This window comes from Physeter macrocephalus, chromosome 9 (genome assembly GCF_002837175.3).
Source record: "Physeter macrocephalus isolate SW-GA chromosome 9, ASM283717v5, whole genome shotgun sequence".
In the NCBI taxonomy this organism is placed as follows: Eukaryota; Metazoa; Chordata; class Mammalia; order Artiodactyla; family Physeteridae; genus Physeter; species Physeter macrocephalus.
The window spans coordinates 88163979-88185886 of record NC_041222.1 but is presented as its reverse complement, the minus strand read 5'-3'; the positions used below and the strand labels follow the sequence as shown (position 1 = coordinate 88185886).

Genomic DNA, 21908 nt, shown 5'->3' with positions numbered 1-21908 from the left:
TCACACAGTTCTTTATTTATTTTTTTAAAAACCACCCTTTAACTTATAAAAACCATTGTCTTCAAGTACTACACAAAAGCAGACCAGGGGCAGATCTGGTCCACGGATGTGTTGATTCTAGCTCTAAAGAAAGGAATACTAGAGTAGTGTAGCAGTTACCAACTCTCAGAAAAATAACACCAGACTCCTGGGTGGGGGAAGGGCACAGAGGTACTTTACGTTGGTGTCAAGGAAAACCAGTGAAATCACACTTGTAAAAATGGAAGGTACTGCTGGCATTTTTATGCTCTTTCCTAAACATATATACAAGGGGAAAGATTTAATTAAGGCTGAATACTGTGAGATGCTGGAGGAATCAGTAAATGGGAAAGAGTAAATATGGGAAAGAGTCTTAGGAAGGAACTTTCCAACAATTAAAGATGTTTAACATTATAGTCAGCATGCAGACTTGGAAACTGTGAGTGGGCTCACACAGGGAAAATGGTCATTCAGGAGAAGTGTAATGGCTATGTACCAGCGATGGAGCCCAGGACCCTCAAGCGTTGGGCTGACAGATGGACTCCAGTGCCTTTAAATACACACCATCAACAATTCTTGTAGGAAGTGGGAGACTCTGATGTGAAATTAATACCAGAAGGCAACATTCCCTACTCATCTCTCTGATTTGCATTGGGCATTAGTACCTAATAGGTTAAATACTCTTTCAAAGCGATACCATTAAAACAAAGCAAAGTCTGTGGTTGATAATAAGATACATGCTAATGATCTACAAACCAAAACACAATGTCAGCATTATGACTAATATGAATAAATATTAAAATACCCAGCATTCAAAGAAGAAGATTTTGTCCCCAACTACAGCATTAGGAACCAAAGTACACCGTGTGGTGGTTACTCTAAGTGCTTTAAAGGTAATGGGGATCCCTGATCACAGTTTTTAAAAAGGCAAGATTTTGAGTCGGGTCCTTTCCTGCTGTAATCACACATGAGGTTCCTGGCGGGGCCTGGCGCGGACATTTAAACCCATCCCCGATGACGTCCCGCACCTACAAAAGCTCAACGTAGCTGTCGCTCTTGGGATGGCACAGTCCCTGGGTTTTCTCTGTCTCTGGACACACTACAGTTTATAGGATGCTTTGCCATTTCCTCATGGAGCTGTGATTTAGAATGAAGCCAAGTCGTTCGTGCCCAATGGAAAGCAGGGATGAACACCGGATTAGGGCTCATTAGTGCCTAAGAAACTCCCAAATTACGCTCTGTTTTCCGGTTTACTCTCAGGTAGGTCAAGAAGAACCCCTTTTTAGAGCAGGGCTGAACAATCCTATACAAGTGGCGGCCTGAAGCGCAAGAAACGCCGACTGCTAGGTTGCCCTAATTTTGCAGCAAGATTCATTTTGCAGTGAGAAAGGCACCTGACATTTTATATTAAATTTGGCCTCTCACAACTCAAAGAACAGTCTGATTAGCCACTTCTAGGCCTCCCTTCCCAGCCATCCACACCTTTCTATTGTGTGTATTTGTCTGATAGGCTGTTCTGTGTTCCAGGCAGAACGTCTTAGAAAGAAATGCCTCTAGTGCCCCAAGGCAGGGTCTCCTGTTAAACTAAGCACAGTCCTGAGCGGGTACCACTTCCTAGTGCCAAGAGCTGAGGGGCCCTGGATAAGCTATGGGAGCCTCTGTCACCTGACATGATGACCCTAGACCAGTCATCCAGGAACCTGAAGGCTGAAAAGCAGACTCTGATTGGGCACGTCTTGGCAAGGACCCAGGTGGCATACTCTAACAAGGTCCAGGGGCCAGTTCCTCTCTTTTCTGAGGATGATGTATACCTGCCAGAGTGTGTCGAAATTCTTCCCGCCAGGGATGGAGAGCTTCCCCGTTTTGTCCTTATCGATGCGGTAGTGCAGCACCTTCCCCTCGTGCAGCAGACACAGGGCGTAAGACCCGTTGTCCCTGGACCTGATCCTGGAAGAGAGGAGACAGTGCATCACCATCAGTCCTACCGCCTGGAAGGGAGGAGCGCCCTGGGGAGGCAGCCTGCAACAGCGTCCCAACCTCGGGGACAAGGGGTCAAGGACTTTGTATCCAGGGAGGCCCAGTCCACAGCCCAGTGACACCGCAAGCTCCAGACAAGGAAATGCTATGGTCGGGGACAGGCCACAGCCAAGCCCAGCAGGCTGGGGAGCATTGGGTGGGCATCAGGAGAGACCTGGGCTCTGGGGGCAAGTCCTCTGTTTGCCTGGAGCAGCAACGCTGCTCAGGGTACCAGTAAATGGCACCCTCAGCATTCCGCAGCTGGGGAGTCAGTAGAGCCCTCTTCACTCACCTCCTCTCTTCAGTGAGGTCTGGGTTTGGATCAGATTCCAGGGAGTGCAGCTCCCCTGTCTAGCCATGGGTGGGCGTGGAGGGGGGGTGTTTGGTAGGCATTTTAACTAGGAGCCTTCTGGACCCCAGATGGAGGGGGATGAAAGCCCTCTTCACTCCCTCAAGCTCGCTCTCCCCTTTGCAGGGAGGAGAGGGCGGGACCAGGACCGAGATTTAAAATGTTCCATGTGATGCGGTCAGATGACGTTGCCAGGAGAAGAAAATGTCCTCCAGCCCACGCTGGAGCAAGCAGAGCCAGGTCTGCACTGGCTGTGCTGGGAGCCCAGGCTCTGCCTCCTGGTCCCAGTGGGTTCTCCTGGGCACCACGCCCTTCCCTTATCCAGGAAATGAGACTTGTGAGTCTGATACCGAGCAGAGAGACACTCGCTGTGATGCAGGGGGGCCTGCCGCCCATGGCGGGGGGGCCTGTGGGACTTGGGGAGGGCGCAGGCCAGGTGGGGCTGCAAAGGCACGGAATGGAGGTGAAGCCCCTCCCCAGCTGAATTCCTTAGTCATCACCATCCTCAGCCCATCTTCCCCTCTCAGCAACTCAAGCCCTTGGGATCACAAGATCTGCGAGAGGGTCAGTCACTGAGGTCCCAGAGGTCCCAGAAAGCCTCTCCGGCCTTGGCATTTTCTAAAATGAGGAAACTGAGGTCCCCAAATGTTAAGCAATGTGCCCAGTGCACTGTATTTTGGGAAGAGTTCAAATATGCCAAGCTGCCGTCGGATTTCCACGTTGAGGGGAAATTTCTGATGCCTCCTTTTGGTTGTATGAAGCCACATCCACAAGATGCACTTTGGAAGCTGACGTGGTCACCCTTGGCCTTGTAGGTTCACCTCAAAAAGCCAACCCAGGACTTGAGATATGAGCTGTGTCGTGTGGGGTTGGAACCTTATTTTAAAAATAAGTTTAAGTCGTGCTTGGCTGTGCGTGATGAACGGGTTCCCTCCATGCACCAGTGCTCAGGGCAGCTGGTGTGGGTGGCGGGAAATGCCCAGACCCACCTCGGCCTCCGTAGGGGCCGCTTCTGAAACCTTCTGCTCTGTGAAAACATCCCTTCCTCCCAACCCAACCAGGTCACCGGCACCCCAAAGTGTAAGCTCCCTTTCACGGTTACATGGCTCATTAAGGCCAGTTGGTTGCTGTCAAACTGAAAAACCACCACCCAGAAAAGGAAAAACATATTTTTATATGAGGGGTAACTGAGTCTATCTTGTAGGGAAGCTATTTTATAATGTGGGGCTACTCACACCTGCTTTGTTTATTTTATAAGCATCCGTGGCAAACAAATAGGATAGTCTGGAGATACGAAGAACTATACAAATGCTTAATATGAAGCAATATCAATTTATGTGTATGCATATAAAAGGTGATCTTGGGATAATGATGCCCATAGGCCATTCCAAAATACCACTCTCTTTGATTTAAAGTCCTTTGCATCTTGGACCTCAGGGTCCTGGAATCAATTAACTGGATCTGAACTCTGGTTTTCCAGATCCATGTCCAATGCCCAACCATTCCACCTTGCCTTATGCCCTGATTGACCTTTTGTTGTTAAAACTGAGATGGAGGATCACAGAATGCCTGGGGAGATGGTTCAATCACCTCATTAGGAATTGGGAAATGCAAATTAAGACCACAATGGAAATACCATTACACGCCCTTCAGACTGGCAAAAATTGAAAAGACCAAAAATGCTAAATATTTCTGAGAATGAAGGCAACAGGCACCCTCGTATTCTGCCTGTGGGAGCATGAATCAGTTCAATCATTTTGGAAACCGGTTTGGAATTCTCTACTGAAACTGGACCTATTTATCCTGAGTCAGCAAAACACTCCAAGATATACAAAATGTGTGCATCCTGCACCTATAAAGTATGTGGGGATGCTTATAACAGCTTTATCTGCAGTTATCAAAAACTGTAAGGCCTAAGTGTTCACTAAGTGCAGAGTGAGTAGGTTGTGGGGTATTCGTACCACAGAATGCCATAGAATAAAACAAACAAATGGCAGTGATACAAAGCACAGATGACTCTCACAAGTATAAAACGTACACTGTGATTCCACATGCACGAAGTTCCCAAACAGGCAAATGCGAACAGTTTTGATGTACGCCTAGGTCCTAGGTGGTGACGAGAAAGAAAAAAGAAGAAAAAAGCCAGGGCATGCTGGACACGACGGTACAGGAAGTGGTGTCCTGTAATGAGTGCTTGTGAGTGAGGGGCCTTCTGCGATGCTGCTTGTGTTTTAGTTCTTGACTCCAATGGTGTTTGCTTTAGAATTATCCATTAAGCTGCACTTACAGAGTGACTCACTCTTCTGTGTGTTTAGTATTTCATAAGAAAAACAGCATTAAAAGAGAGCTGATGCAAGGCAGAAATAGAGCATCTCTTGCTTTTGGGCAGTGATTTCTGCAAAGGCACACGCTTCCTTGAGGCTCCCCCAGAGAATGGGTCCCAGAGGAGTTTCTCTCCCAGGGCTCCAGCCAGGCAACCTGTTTCAGCTCCCAGGATGCCAGCAGCGACAGCTACCTGGTGAGCACAATCTAAGGACCGGGAGGCACAGGGACAGGCTGTGGACATGCAGCCTGAGCAGCCCCTGAGGCAGCTGGCAGGAAACGAGGGCAGAGAAGGGAAACCCACAGGCCCAACATCTGTAGGTGGCAAAGACCAGAGGCTTGGTGACACTAACGGCCAGCAACTGTGAGGTGTCTGCTGGCTGCAGGCGGATCCTGGGCTGGGCTATTTTTAATCTAACATACGGAAAATACTGATTTGGAAGCTGAAGCAGCTCCTCCTCCTGGCCCCCTCCTGTTCCTCAGAAAGCCCCCCTCTGCCCTGGGACACCCACCAGGTTTGTCACGTGGACGCACAAAGGGGAAAGAGCAAAGACTAGTCTTGCACCTTCTCTTGGGGTTGCTGGCCTCCACCCTCCAGGTCAACTATCTTCAGGCATATTCCCAGAAGCCCCAGAATACTGTATTTCTTCCCAGTGAGTCTCTTGGAAGAAGCAGGCTCACGACAGATTTGTGTTTTCCTACGACAGGGTGTGGGACTTCAGTGCTTTTGAACTGCAAAGTTGTCCTAACTGGCCTTAAGACCATCTTGAGGTCCTTGGTGAGAGGGCAGGAGAGCCACCTTGCCTCTGTGGGTGGATGGTCTCAGGCTCTGCGATAAGCAGGCCTTGCACCTCACAGACACCCAGCACTTGGCAAAGCTGAGGTGGGGAGAGTGTTCGTTCTGCCAGGCACAGCCTGGTGGGGCTGAAGCCCTTTTCCACCCTCCTACGACCTCCTGGATCAGAGAAAACATGTGGTAATGATGCCCAGACACTGACAGGGAAGTGAGGACCAGGAGGTGGTGGGACCCTCAAGGTGACCTCCACCCAGCAAGGTCTGGGGACAGTGCATTGCGTCTGCTGCAGACAGAACAGAACAGCTGGGGCACATCCTAGCCCACCAGGCATTCTCACTGTCCTGTGCATTTGTTTTCCCATGGGCAGGGTAGAGTGTGGCTGGCTGGAGGGGAAAGGGGGTGCCTGGGATAAGCTGTGTGCCTATGGCTGGGATGGGCTGTACAAAGAGACAGGGAGGGGCTCACTTCCAGGGCTGACGCTGTATTGGGTGGTCAGATACTGCGGCATGGGGCCCAACGGTGGCTTCGAGACAGCAGCTGAGGAGTAAGGAAGGAGAGGATATGGGAGTGGCATGCCCAGTAGTATGCTTGCCAGTATAACGCTGAGAGCACCCCCAGACTCAGGAGAGGTATCAGCCCTAATGATCCATGGAAGAAAAAAGGAAATGCAACTTCTGGGTGCTTTTGCTTTGCACTATAGCAAACTTTAGGCACGTGAGCATTCCATACATGCAATGAAAGCAGGATCAGTACGGAACACAGGTCTAAATATGGGGCCATGCCAAGCTATTCTTTCACATGTCTGCCTTTTAAAAAGTTTCATCAATTCCCCTCTCTCTCCCTCTGCTCTAGTTTATGAGGTGAAACTAGGTCATGCTGCTTCTCCTCCAGCTTCATGGGGACCTTGATCAGACCAATGATGTGATACTGACGTTAGTCCACAACCCCCTTTAAACTTTTCACTTCAGACAGACCATGACACTTTATGCTGACCTGTGGCTGCAGAACCACACGTGTCGAATAAAATGGCACACTTTGATCCATGATGGCAACACCTAAGAGCGCTCACAGACCTCAGCTTTTATTGTGGCATATGAGGGTCATGCAGTCTCATTCATCTATGAATAAGAGTAAGGTTTTTTCTAAACCCAGAGATCGCTTTTGAAATTTAAATATATAACAAAAAGTGAGTTATAACTTAAGCAGGGAAAAGTGAATGGCAAATAAGAGCAAAAAAAAAAAAAATGTGAGATTTGCCTAAGGACAAATACCAATATCAGTGCAGCAGTGGACAGGGGGAGAACATCCCGGGCCAGCAGCAAGGTGGGCACCTGAACCTGAGATTCCCCTATCAAAGCAAGGATGGTGAAGAAGAAAACCTCTTCAACTCTGGAGAACAGTGTTCCCAGCATAGAACACTCAGGAATCCCATAGATGAATATCAATCAAATACGAGCTCAAAAAGATCACCCAAAACATAAGGAAACAGGAGTTATAAGAAAGAGGTCAGGGAGGGAAAAAGAGCAGGAGAGACAGAGATTTATACACCTAAGGACTTTCTGTATTGGAATCATCAGATACAGAATATAAGCTAACTATAGATGAAATATTCAAAGAGACAAAAGAAGGAATCACAAAAACTAGCAAGCAATAAGATACTCTCAAAAATATATAGGACTATTTGAGAAACAACAAAAACAAATGGAATTTCTAGAAATTTTAAAAAAATATAACTGATGGAAAAAAAAACAGTGGATGAGTTTAGATTAGATTAGATACAGATGAGGTGAAAATTAATGAACTGGAAGACAAATCCAAGAACATTACATAGTTCAGTGCAAAGAGAAAAGGCAATAGAAACTAAGAAAGAATAGAGGATGAATTAAGAAGGTCTAAAATATGTTTAACAGGAGCCTCTGAAGGAAGAAATGATAAGAAAGAAGGATGATAATACTTGAAAAAAATAGATGAGTATTTTCCAGAACTGATGAAAGAATCCATGGTTGTAGGAAGCACAGACACAGGACAACCACTGGCTTAGCTTTAAACATATTACCTTGTTCATCTCTGTAACAACTCAGGTAACACAGTAGTTTCCCCTTTTTATCATTCAGTAAGCTGAGGTCAGAGGGATGAATTAAGCTATCTAAATCACAGAGCTATTAAGTGGCTGTGCTTGCCTGAAATTAAGTTTCTACAAATAGAAGCAGTTTCAAGGTTAACTCTGTCTCAACCAGTCAAATAATACAGGAACATTCCCTACTGCACATATGGTTAAAGACCCTCCAATGAACTTGGAAAATCTCAAATGATCACTATTCTTAACATAGCTTAGGTAGGCATCCAGCATCTTGAGTAGGCTCAAATGTGGTCCTCAGACCAGCATCACTTGAGAACTTGTTAGAAATCCAAATTCCTGAGAATTTGGCCTAGTGAGTTAAAAACTGGGGGGTGGGGGGGGTGGTTTGACCCAGCAATCTTTGCTTTAACCAGCATCCAGGTGGTTTGCACACAAACAGAAGGTTGAGAATTACTGCTTACAACATCTGCCCTGGACTTTGTATCTGTCCTGTGGAACCCCACTGAAGGTACTGTTTTCATTCTTCATCCTTTCCCCTAGTTTACATTTGTTCCTTGCTCATGGGGAATACAAGTGTATATTCTTACAAGCTATCTCAATGTCTCTGAAAAAATGTAGCATATTCTGAATACATTTTATCCTGGTTACCTTACACTGAGTTGTACTTGCACTGAAAAAGATTACTAATAGCTATTTCCAAAGAGAGGCATCCACCTGACATCCAGTATACCTGATGAGGAAGGGGGAGAGGGAGGGGGAGGGCATTGGTGAAAGGTATTGTTCTAACATTCAAGGGTGGTCGGTATGTCACCCAGTGTCCCCAAGCCAGGTCCAACCTCGACAAGGACCACACAGTTTAGCACAGTCCTGATTCTGGGTGGACACAACCCTTTTCCTTAGAAAGCCACTGTCACCAAATCTTCTAGTACCCAGGTGTGTACAGAATGGTGTATGCCCTCATTGGACCATCTGCACATGTTGCTAATTGTTTTACCTGTAGGTTCTCCTGGAAGGCCTCCTACAGGGCCCCGAATATTAGAGGCATGAATAAGTGCGTGTGTGTGTATGTGTGTGTGTGTGTGTGTGTGTGTGTGTGTGGACGCGTACATGTGTGTAAAGGAGGAGAGGGTGTGAGGGGCATCGGGCTATAATGGAGAAGGATATGGTGGGGAAGGAAAGGGAAGGGAAGGGAGGAAGGGAGAAAACAATGAGAATGTCATACTCCATCTAGAAAATGGCTAATGGAGAAGGGATGACTCAAAGATTAAAGTGTTTATTTCTCCTTGAAAGGGACAGGGGAAGGAAGGTCTAGGGTACCTGGATTTCAGATGCAGAGCACATAAGAGCACATCACACAGGGAACTCAATTGTTCTGCAGGGCTGGAAAGGTGGTTGACTGTGGAGGGCATGTGAAGGATAAACGGCACCACTACTTGGTACCTGCTCAGAGGCCTCTGCACTGTCTTGTTTCTCTGCATACAGGGCCCCAGGCTACGTGGGATGACTGTAACATATTAAAGAGCTGTCATGAGAAAAGCACGGGTCGAGGAGTCCCACCCATCATATGAAACAACCACAGGCCAGCGCAGGGTGCTGAGGCCCACCCCCAACTGCAGGGGATGTAACGCTCTACGGCCTCAGGACCCGCGAAGCCCACAGGCCACAGCTCATACACTCCCCAGCACGTGTGCCTCTCAGACCCTCGGACTCCAACTCTCCTGGGCTTCCTCTAGGCCTTTGTGCTCACCTTCCTGCCCTGCCAACACTACTCAGCTATGGCATAGGCAACACTCGCTCTTGACTTCTGCAAACTACTGTCCTGGTCTAAGACCTGACTCTCTGCCATCTCTTCCCCTGCAGAACCCTCATTCCCCTCTCTTCACAATCCAGGGGGCCAGCCCAGAGGTCAGGGTCTTCCTCAGGACCTCACAAGTCTCCCAGCCATGACTGCACCACTGGTTTGGCCCAGGAGACTCGACCTGGCAGCACCTCGTCCCCACCTGCTCTCCTGGGATCTCCTTCAATCCCCTCCACCTCTTAGTCCCATGGCAACGCTGGCCTGGCATTCACCAAGCATTTCCAAAATAAGACCTGCAGTCAGCACCTCTTGCCTTCCACCATTCTCACCCAGTGGCTTTGGGCACAGCTGCCCCAGCTCTCAACCTGCTGTGGCTCTTCCTCCCTCCTGATGGAGTCCAGAACTGCCTTACTACCACCTCAACTTCAGCTAAATCTAATCGGCCAGTTTAAGGATCATTTGGCAAATATTAGAGTTGGTGTGTAAATAGGATGACCATCTGGCCTGAGACAGCCCTGTTGACCCCTGCTGTACCCCCTCCCATCATGCTATCGGCCCCCTTTCACTCTCCCTGAGTAGACAATCCATTCCCCGGTCCACCCCTTAGGGTCAGGAGGGACTTCCTGTCTGGTTGGACTGCCTTCCCTTCACACAGCTTGTCACTCCTGCCCTGCTCCTGGGCCAGGCCATGCTCAGGTGGCAGTGTTGACCCCTAAGACTCTGCACTGACACTTCCTCCTGCCCAGGACCACTTTCTTTTCTTTCTCTACTGATTCTCTTCTCCTCACTGCTCAGAACACAGCTGAAATGTCCCTTTCCCCAGAAAAAGATTCCTACCACTGAGACCTGTTCTGAGTACTGGGGCTCCACCTGTGAAGATGGAGGCCGGTCCCTGCACTTGGCCATGCAGAACAAGAGGGACTAATGGACAACAAACAAGTGAACAGAAATAAAGATACCAGCAGTGTCATTAGATGGGACAACCGTGATGGATGGAGCGGGACATGTAGTCACACATCACACACTTTGCAGTATGTGTTTCTGAATTTAACATCTTCCCCTAGGCTGTAAGCACAGTGCAGGCAGGGACTAAAGTCTATCCTGTTTGTCACAGTCCTATCACAATGCCTGGCACACATCTGGTGGAATGCATTATTTTGTGGAATGAAAGGCTGTTTTTGCAGCTTTTTTTTTTTTTTTAACAGCATACTTCTAAAGTCAGAAAATAAGAACTACAGTGAAAATGGCATTGGCGACTTACTGGTTTGATGACTCCTTTGACAAATCTGAGATACTATCTTTTCTGTGCCATGTTAATTCAGCCGTTGGGAGAGCTGCCATCTGTGTATTTTAAAGGTCACCTAGAACTCACTCTTGACTCTGTAAGACTTGCAAGGACTTTTAGCCAAAAACAATAAAATGTTTTCCTGGGTACTAAACACAAAGCAAGTGACAATTCCATTGCTTTTCGTTTGCAGAACATGGAAATTTTAGAGCATTTTCATTCTGAGATCCCTTGCATGATGACATGAAGGGACTAGCACACTACATTTCAGCAGATGTGATTTGCTCTTGGAGCAGCACTTGTGAATGTGAGCTCTGAGCTGTCCTGCACGAACCACATGGTGAGATATTTCTGAACTGGACGGTCAGAGAACCATTGACCACAGCCCGTCCCCACGGCCTCGTTCGGCCCAAGCAGGGCCCAGCAGTGTGACCACATGGCCTTAGAGTTTTGTATGATTTGTAAAAGATATTTAATCACAGCCAGAGAAGACCACTCTTTCTTCCACTCCAACTTCCTTTCCCAGAGTTGACAATGATCCTAAAAATGGACATGCATTATTCAGAATGAGTTGTGAACCGAGAGGAAGGACTGAATTTTCTTTTTTCAAAATGAAGAAAATACTACCAAATTACTGTCAAATGAAGAGGCAAACACTATGCCGTCAAAAGATGTGTCAGGAACTTAAGTAAAAATAAAAATATTACTTTTTCTAAATTTTGCATGTTTAAGGTATTTATTAGTTTTTAAAAAATTGTAAATCATTGTGATTTTTTTCTCTCTCTAAAATATACTGTATTTTGTACCTAATTTTGTGTTCTTTCTTTTTTTAAAATTTTATTTTATTTATTTATTTATTTTGCGGTACGCGGGCCTCTCACTGCTGTGGCCTCTCCCGTTGCGGAGCACAGGCTCCGGACGCGCAGGCTCAGAGGCCATGGCTCACGGGCCCAGCCACTCCGTGGCATGTGTGATCCTCCCGGACCGGGGCACGAACCCGTGTCCCCTGCATCGGCAGGCGGACTCTCAACCACTGCGCCACCAGGGAAGCCCTGTGTTCTTTCTTAAAGAGGGTCTCCAAATTATATATGCTTTGGACCCCACCAATTCTGGATCCTTCCTTTGGGGGAGAGGATACAACATTTTTGGAAAGTAAGCTTTGTTTCTCTTTCCTAACAAATCCATTTTGTAGTCACGCCTGAGCTGTGGCTAATTTTTCAAAATGGCAAACTGTGCTGTCATATGAGGCCTCAGAGAGCTGAGGGGACTCATCCCCAACACAGCCTGTCCACTGTGCCTCTGTCCCTGATGTCACGAACGAGGCAGAGCTCCAGCCCCGACCCACAGTACCTGGGCTGAGGGTCCCTGTCTGGTGTTCTCATCTGGCCAGCCAGACCCCAGACACAGGCAGGTGCCTTAGTCAGAATAAGGCTGAGGGGCTTAAACAACAGACGTTTCTTTTTCTCAGTTCTGGAGGCTGGAAGTCTCGGATCACGATGCTGGTGAAAGCCTGTTTCCTGGCATGTAGACGGCCGCCATCTGGCTGTACGCTCACATACATGGCCTTGCCTCTCTGGTGCAGGCAGAGTCCAGCCTCCTCCTTTTCATAGATAATGCCATCATGGGGCCCCATCTTCATGGCTTCGTCTAAACCTAATCATCTCTCAAAGGCCCCACCTCCAAATCTGTTACACTGGGGGCTGGGGCTTCAACATACAAATCTGTGGGGACACAAACATTCAGCCCATCATAGCAGGTGATGAAAAGCCACCTCTAGAAATGCTACAGATGACTGCAAGGGAGGGTCTATAGGCCACACTGTCCATCTCCTCTGTAAAGAGCCTTTATTCTCCAAGGACAGTACAAAGTCCCTGACAGCCACTCTTCACAAAGGCACTCCTGAACAGTCCCAGCCGAGCTGTGTGGACAGGAAACAAGGTGGGGAGCGGGCATTGTGAGTGACGTGCCCTGGCCCCACGCCTTGCATGGGGAGAGGGGTGGAGCCAGAGACAGTGGACGCCCTGGACGTGGCTTTTGCTTCTGCTTCCTCTCAGCCCAGACATGACAGGGACACCGCATTCCAGCTCTCATCTCCTACTTGCCTGACAGCCTTGGGCAAGCTCCTCTGTGCCTAAGTCCTTGTCTGAAAATCAAGGCATTTAGACCATTAGCAGTGAGGTCCCTTCTGGCTCAGGGGTTCTGCTACCACAAATGGATTTCATACCACAGTTCAAGAGGAGAGAAAACATGCACAGCATGGCCAGTGAGCATGCTCACTTCTGCACCTCTGCACTGGCTCTTTTCTACACGCAGCCAGATGGGTCCCATTGACCTTCAGTTGGATCCGCCCTAACACCTCCCTGAAGCTGGACAGACTGGTTTGCCCAAAGCAAAGTCCTCCCAATGCCCGAGAGCCCTCAATAACCTGGCCCCCATCCTCCATTTCTCCCCCTCTCACTCTGCACCAGCCACAGTAGCCTCGTGGTGGTCTGGTCCTCCTAGCACACTCCTGACCTCTGGGCACCCACACATGCTGTTCCCTCATCAGGATGGCTCCCAGCTGCTTTCAGGTCTCTGCTCAAATGTCTCCTTCACAGTCAGGCCCTTCCTTGCCATCCAGCATACAACAGAACCCCCAACCACAGCATGCTCTAGTCCCTTCCTTAAATGCTCCGATGGGCCATACAGCTCTTGTTCAATCATTCAGTGTCTACTTCTGCCAGTGACATGTGGGCTCCACGAGGCAGACGCCTCCGTCTCCAATGCCCAGGACGGAGCTGGTGTCCAGTGCCTCAGGCAACTGTGGACACCAATAAATGCTGGTCCACAGATGGACGAGTCGGTTTAAATGATGGGAAAGTAGGCAGGAGACACATTCTTTAGGGAAACCTGGATGAGGCCAGAGAAGACCCAGTGGGAAGGACCCCACAACTGTGGGGCTGTCCCAGGGTGGGTGCTCCCTGCAACACCCCCTTGTCTAAGTGGGGAGCAGCTGGTCTCCCTGAACGCAGCTGTTCCCCGGCAAGAGCCTGAGCGCAGGCTTCTGAACCGGTGAGAAGGCAGAGGACTTGCTCTTTGGATAACCCAACTTGAGGCTGACTTAACGTACCAAGATGCCACGTATGCAGTCCCATGACAGGTGTGTTGGAAATTATTCCTAAGAAGGTGGCAAAAGTTCAAACGTCAGGGGAAAATGAGCTGATAGGAGCCACACCGAGGGGAAACAATATCCCTCTGTCCCATGATTTCTGCCAGTGGCCATTACTGCATCCACTAAGCCATCAACCCAGTCATGCTGTGTGCCAGCCTGGGCTGCTCTGGACTTGTTTTTAGGATCATTTTTTTTTTTTTAAAAGAGTATTGTGTTTAAGATCATTTCTAAATAATAGGGATTATGGGAAAGTCTGAGGAAAATTCTTTAAATAGATGGATACTCAGAGAAAACACTTCAATTCTAGGAAGAGTTTACAGTGCCAGCTGGGTGTGACTCCACATCCTTGGTCATGGGGCTACACTGCTGTGTAAGTGTCCGAGGCCAGATTGGGGCACCCAGTCAGCATGTCCGGCGTGGGGGTCACTGAGCAGTGACAAACACAGGTGAGCATGCCTTGGCTGGCAGCCCCCCGCATGCCACCAGCCACAGCACCTCGGGGGAATGAGGTCGACACCTGTCCGAGACAGCTCCTTGCCCTCTCTGGACCACCGACCCTGCCCCGAGGTGGCCTGCATCTCCAGCACCTTCAGGATTGAGGTGCACTGACCACTGAAGATAAGAGTGAGCAGGCCTTGAGACACACACCTCATTTCTGAGATTATGAGGCCAGAGTCTGCACACCTGCTTGTGATCAAGTTCCTGCACTAACCTTTCATATGAGCGACTCCCAGCAAATTTTCTTTACTATCCATCCTATTGGTACTTCTCCCCAAGTAAAAATAGAAGAAAAAAAAGTCTGAGATCTTGGGGCAAACGTGAGCAAACACACTGCAGTATCTTTAGCTTGGATGGATAGCTACAGATAGTGTTATGCATCCCATGTTTGTCATTAAAAGCTGAATATGTGGCTGAATAGATATTCTTCAATGATGTCCCTCGGTGCCCAAGAAAAGTGTTCACTTTGGGGCCACACTGGGCAAAACAAATGCTGAATTCCATGAGATGGCTTCAATTTGAGATGTCTGTGCAGCCAACCAACATACGTTTTTTTGTTTTTGGGGGTTTTTTTTGCGGTACGCGGGCCTCTCACTGTTGTGGCCTCTCCCATTGCGGAGCACAGGCTCCGGACGCGCAGGCTCAGAGGCCATGGCTCACGGGCCCAGCCGCTCCGCGGCACGCGGGATCTTCCCGGACCGGGGCACGAACCCGCGTCCCCTGCATCGGCAGGCTGACTCTCAACCACTGCGCCACCAGGGAAGCCCAACACACGTGTTTTGATGATAGCACATGATCCCTTCCCCAGGGTCACCAGGACTCCAGGGATGGGGAGGCTGAGCTACCCCTAAATGTCCAAGCAGGCCTGGAGCTACTGGGTGAAGGGAAAAGACACAATACTTACAAAAATTTTCCATTTGTCTTTGATCCTATCAGGACAATATGCTCAGATTCATCCCGAGAGATTTTTCCGTGGAACCAGGGCATTTTTTCATGGGCTGTGGTGGCTATCAGCTTCTCCAGCTGAGGTTTCTGGCTGATAATGGCCTGCTCGAGAGCTTGACCCTGCCACGAGGAGAAGAGAGTGAAGCCATACCAAGTGAAAGTGACGAGAAAGACGCAGAAAGCATTTCCAATCTATCCTAAGTCCTGACATGGTAAAATGTAATCACATTTATTTATGTGTTTGTATGTTCATTCAATAAATAAAGCCAATAGATCTTATGCATTATTTAAGTGCCTTCAAGTATATAACTAACAAAATAGATTTTAGGATACAGAGGTGGGCACTTTAAAAGCCACATGGGCTTTAGAAACCATCTGGTATAATCCATGAGGTCTAGAGAATGGTCTTCCTGCCCTCTTTCAATCAGTTGCCTCCTAGAACTGATTGTTCTGTGTTAGACCCTGATCACGTAATAATAATCAGGAAGACGTAAGACATGCCTTTTCCCGTCTGCCTCTACAAGGCTTCACTCTGAGCACTTACACATGTTGCTGCCTGTAACTGCAAGAGATGTGATCACAGAAGGAGACAAACCTTGACAACATGGAAAACACAAATGAGAAAAAGGCTGACAGCTGGGTGAATGTGCTTCTTCAACTGTTCTTAGTGGGAGAGAAATAGATATCTTTCACAGTAGTAAATAAACAACCTGAGCTGATTATTCCAAGTTATAAAAAGAATCAGAAGTGAAAATAAAAACATAACCAACCCACATGAGGAGATGGAAGGGGGGAGGGAAGGCAGAAGGGAAGGTGAATTTGAAAATTTTGTCATGCTTCTCAGATGGAATGAAAAACAAAAGCAGTAATAGTTATGTCCCAGACAGGCATCCGATTCAAAGTGAGCAGAGGGCAAAAGCAAAAGGGTGTGGAATACTACTCGGCCATAATAAAGAATGGACCCCTGACGCACAGCTGACTCACGAATGCATTATGCGGAGTGTAAGAAGCTGGTCTGAAAAGGCTACATGCTGTGCGAGTCCATTTATATGCATTATGGACAAGGCAAAACTATAGGGACAGAAATCAGATGAGGAGTTGCCTGGGGCTGGGGTTGGGGGTGAACATGAGGATGCTTGATGGGTGATGGAACTGTTGCATTTCTTGACTGGGGTGGGGGGCTACATGATGCCATGTGATTGTCAAAAAATCATAGAACCATATACCTAAAAAGGATGAATTTCACGGTGTGCAAATTACACCTCAATAACTCTGATTTATCTGATTTTAAAAAAGAGTAAAAAGATGGTCTAAGACTTATGTAATGAATACTAATGAAAAATACTGAATACATAGTATCTGTTCGCAAGACTGAAATCAGTGCAGGACATATTAAAGGAGTAAAGAAGTCGGTGTATAGAATCCTCAGGAAGACTGTACTGTCATACATCCACATGGATATATAGAAAACATACGTCCAGGAAACACAAGGAAATGGTTGAACACGTGGGTCTGAGCAGGAGACCATCAGCCAGCCTGGTGGCTCCTGATATCAAGTGCTGTTGAGAGTGTGGCAGGAATGTAAGTTGTCACAACCTCTGGGACCTTTCTGGATGACAACGTGTCAACATGTCCAAATCCTTCACTGTGGCAAATCCAACCTGTTCAGGGTTATCTTGCTGATGCTGCATAAAGTGTTAGGAGAATGTTACTGGCAGCATTATTTATAAACAATGAAGGTGTCCATCAACAGGTACTAGTCAAATAAATTATGCTGCACAGGAGGGACCATCAGGCAGCCAGTAACAGGCTGATGCAGCTGTGTGTCTGTCGACATGGAAAGTTCTTCAAGAGGTATTAGGAAGGGGTGAAATCAAGTGCCAATCAGTGTGTTCAGTATGACTCTCTGGGGTAAATAAAAACCAGTATATGCCTGTGATGCCTCTCTGAAAGGGCCCAGCACAAATTGGGTAACAGTGGTTTCCTGTGGTGGAGAAACCCACATGGCTGACACAGTAGGGGCCCACCCTCTCAAGTGTGACCACGAAAGAGGAAAGGCTGTCTTCTTGGAGTGAGGCGTTTGGGGGCCCACGCTGATGACTAAGGAATAGGTTGCTTATCTGAGGCACCACTGCATGGCTCTCATGCAACTGGGCGCCTGTGTGGAATTCCAGGGCCCGCAAGCACACGAGACCGCGCCCTGCCGCCGTCAGGGGACCGGCTGTCGCCCACCTGTAGGTTCCATGTCTGTTTCACGTACTCCCGGATGAGGTTCTCCTTCAGGTCCTCAAAGGGGCCGGTTTTGGGCTGCACCCCGGGCGGCCGGTTGAAGGGCTTCTTGAGGAGGCAGATGAGGCCATCCAGCTCCTGGGAGTGGTAGTGGCAAAGCTCGGCGGGGCTGCCGTGGGCCCTGCCGCCCGAGATGGCGTAGGTCCCGTTTAGCTCCCTCTCGATGGTGTAGTGATGCGCCTTCCGGTCGTGCGCCACCGACAGGGCGAAGCCGCCCAGGTAGTTGCGGCTCTGGCGCAGCAGGTAGAGCCCGTCGCTCATGCCCCCCTGGGCCAGGTAGTCTTCTGCCTCCTCCCGGGTGATGTTGCCGAAGAAGAAGGGAAGGTGGTTAGCGCTCTCGCCCATCTCTGCGCCTTCCCCTCAGGTGTCCACCTGGCAAGAAAAAGACGGGTCAGTGGTCAGGACCTGAGCGGCACGACGCTGTTAGAGCACCGACCCTCCAGATAAGGAGGAAAGTCCTCCCGCCAGGCGGAAGCTCTTCCCTCTGGGACTCCGGGTCTAGAGCCTGAACTAACCGTGCCCTCGTCCTTGCTGCCCACGTAAACCATTGCATTTCCAAACACACCCTCTCAATATTGAACCAAGAAACAGAGCATTGGACCAACGCAGTCAAATTAATCTTTTGTGTGTGGGGGGGGGGGACAGAGAATTCTCAGAGACAAACTAAAAAGAGAAGTCCCCTTGCAAAACAGGCTTAGGAGCTCTTTGACAGTCAGTGGGGCACAGGGGCAGAACCCAGATGAGCCCCTTGTTCTCTGGAGATGCAGACAGTTGTCAAGAACACTCACGCTGGTCAGAGTTATGTGCAGTGAAGATGTCACTGGACTCCTTCTACGTGAACATTGAGGGTCTACTGTGTCACACGCTATAGCTGGACACCAGAGAGCTGAGCGCTGGCCACGTTTATATATGTCAAACCTCTGGCCAGGAGGTAGGACGGGCAAGTGGCTGCCCTGAGGCATGAAAGTGCCATCCTCCCAGAGCCCCAGGCCTCAGAGACACACTGTCCCCTTCCCACCCTCCTCCAGACCACTTCCTGGCACCCGCCTTGTACCATCCGCCGGGACAGTATTGAAGAAATAGTGCAGGTTCCACATTTGATGAGGACACCTGTCACCAAAAACAGATACTTTTCGCACTAAACAGACACACACTTCAGAGGGGAAGTGTGAAGGCAGTGAATGCAATTTGACAGGAAGACTGTTTGATCATTTGTGGTTGTAGATGAGAAGGATCTATATTGCCAGACCAAAAAGTATCCAAAATAGTGTATATTTTAACCGAAAGGGGCTTGTCATCAATGGAAAAGTATCTAGATGACTGCATCTGTGCATCTAGGGAGATGTTACACACACATATTACACACACAGACACACAAAGAAATACACACAGACCCACACACCACACATATACAGAGACACAGATACACACACACAAGATTATGTGAAACAGCCTCTTCTCAACAGGACTTACCTTACAAAAGACAGTAGAACATAGTGCCTGCCTGGTAGAGGTAACAGAATTTTCTCCAGGCAATATTGTCAAATCAGTATTCCTGAGTGAGCCCCGCAAAAGACATGGGTTTTATTATAATTTGATTGTACAAATAATTTTCTCATTTGCTTCTCTTAATATTTGACTATCAATCATTAATTTTTCTTTGTCAAAGTTTCTAAACATTTATCTTCCAGCAAGGTTTTGCTTTCTCTTAAAAGTACCATCCAGGGTTTCCCTGGTGGCGCAGTGGTTGAGAGCCCGCCTGCCGATGCAGGGGACACGGGTTCGTGCCCCGGTCCGGGACGATCCCACATGCAGTGGAGCGGCTGGGCCCGTGAGCCATGGCCTCTGAGCCTGCGCATCCGGAGCCTGTGCTCCGCAACGGGAGAGGCCACAACAGTGGGAGGCCTGCGTACTGCAAAAAAAAAGAAAAAAGTACCATCCATATTTGCTCTTAAAGCAAAGACATCTGCTATTAACCAAAAGACATCCCTGGAAAGACGGTGAGTAGATGTGTCTTTGGGAGCAGTAGTTCCCTTCTGCTTCTTTGTTCTTCTCAGGCTAATCCTCCTATGCCATTTGTGTTACAGTTTCAGCCCCTGCCCACCCCATCCCCCAAAGAGTGAGGGCTCTGGCCTCCTTTCTCATGCTCCGCTGTGTTCCTGCAGTGGGTCTTCCAGGGCCTCACCTATCCGTCGTGCACAGTGAGCCCCCTGCACTTCCAACTCCTGTCCCCTGCAGCCCAGCACTTTTCCAACCTCCATGTGCCTACACATCACCTGAACTCTGTTAAGCGCAGGGGCCAGCCGAGCTGCAGTGCCAACAATCTGGGTGATGCTGATGCTGGGCCCCTGACCGTATCTGAGGCTGAGATCTCCATGTACTACCCGTCTGCCTTCCTCAGCCCAGGCCCTCCCCCAGCCAGGAACCCAGAGTCCTTCAAGAGTCCTTGCTTTCTCTCAAGCTGGTTTTCCAAATGGCTGTGGTGTGTGTTCCATTCCCTCTGTACCTCTTACCACTGCCCTTTCTAATGCATCACTCCCAGCTGCACTGCTGTAAGCACTGATGTCCTGCCGCCCTGCTATCCCCTCCCCTCCTATTCCTGCTTCATCTGCCCCGTAGGCCCACAGTTCCCTGCAGCTTGCCCCATCCCTCTCTGCCTATCAGCCTCGCTCCTAGCAGGCTCGGTCCACAGGCCACGGCTGTTCCCTCCAATCTCCTTGCTCACACACTCCCTCTGCTTGAGGGACACACCATCTTGCACACCTGCCCCAGATGCACCCTCGATCTCAGCTGTCCCTAGTGCTTGGGACTTCTCACAGAGCTGCCACCCACCATTGGCTTCAACAGTAAGTCTTCAAAAACAATATTGTAAGTGTTTACAAATATTTTTTAATTTACATAAACCTTAACAACTATCATTTTTAAGATTCATCAGTTTGCCCCTAAGATTTACATCGGTGCTGGCCCTCTGCTGTGAATCCCACGTTGAAGCGAACAAACGTGACAAGATAGAAGATAGGCGGAAAGGCAGCCTGCCAGGCCCATCCTCCAGGCCCATGCGGGATGCTCCTGAATGGCTCTGATGGTGCATGTCAGACTCACCCCTAAGCAGGTGGTACCCCTCTGGCTTCCCTGGGAGGGGAAAGGCCTGGCTGCCCTCAGTGTCAGCAGTGCCTGGCCAAGCAGCCCTTTTATAATGGTGTGATTTCCTGTGCCGGAGGTGACACTGGGCGAGGGCCTGAGAAAATGCACTGGGCCGTTGCCGTTGGTGGTGGTTTTGATAGTAGAGATGGTTTATTGCAAGGAGAGCTTAGGGCACATTCTTGGGCTATTTAATTTGGGGGATCTGCGATGCCCTGCTTATGCCTTCTCAGGACCGGCTCCCACAGGCCACGGTGACAGGAGACGGTCACCTGCATTGCAGCCGCGGTCCACAGAAGCTGCGTCACTGCACTGCTGCCCTCAGCCCTGTTCCTCAGACAGGAGCTCTCGCTCACTATGGTAAACAAGTACAGACAGCAGCTTCCCCGCTGTGCTGTGTACTCCCCTCCACACGCCCGTTGACTTGGCCCCCTCTCCGTCCACACTTGCTCACAGGCACTGCTTAAATCTTCCTTTTCTTCGGACCCCAGGGAAAGTCTGTAGCTCAAAATCTGTTTAACACACACAGGGATAATACTCTCCTCAACAGTGCCTAGAACTTGCTACCTATTTTTTTTGTCTATTTCAACATTCCCAGTTATTTTTCGCCATGTGTGAAATCACTTTATTGTGATAAATCAGCCTTATTCCAAAGCTCAAAACTGAGAAACAAAAGAGGCCGTTGGTCCCCATGGACCAGGCTCCCCAACTCCTCCCCAGACGCCCCCAGCACCTCGGCTGGTGCACAGGTAGCTCTTGAGTAAGGTGAGGCTTCCTGCTATTGCCAGGTGAGCGCCTCAAAACACTACAGCATTGGGGAGGGTTGGATTGGGAGTTTGGGACTAGCAGATGTAAGCTATTACGTATAGAATGGGTAAACAACAAGGGTCTATTGTGTAGCACAGGGGACTATATTTGATGTCCTGTAATAAACCATAATGGAAAAGAATATGAAAAAGAATATATATGTATAACTGAATCACTTTGCTGTATACCTGAAACTAATACAACACTGTAAATCGACTATACTTCAATTAAAAAAAAAAATAACACTACAGCATCATTTGCTTTTTGGGGCTTTTTTATGACACAGGTTCAAGGTGGATTTCACACTAGAAAAATTTTCATAACATGAAATAATGTTTTGTGATGCCTGGGCAGCCTTATCCCCCTTCCTGGCTTAGTTTTTCTCCAGAGCACACCTCCATGGGTAACAGCCC

At 48.7% G+C, this 21908-nt stretch overlaps 1 protein-coding gene across 1 annotated transcript in view; it reads right to left on the bottom strand.

The window, feature by feature from the left end:
* The window catches only part of SYK (spleen associated tyrosine kinase), a 94631-nt gene that overhangs the window by 36453 nt on the left and 36270 nt on the right, over nt 1–21908 (bottom strand). The window contains exons 2-4 of the mRNA XM_007122546.3: nt 17491–17919; nt 15218–15378; nt 1830–1965 (exon numbers count right to left, since the gene is read on the bottom strand). Coding sequence (XP_007122608.1) covers nt 1830–1965; nt 15218–15378; nt 17491–17892 — 699 coding nt within the window. The 5' untranslated portion in view covers nt 17893–17919. The remainder of the gene's footprint in view (nt 1–1829; nt 1966–15217; nt 15379–17490; nt 17920–21908) is intronic.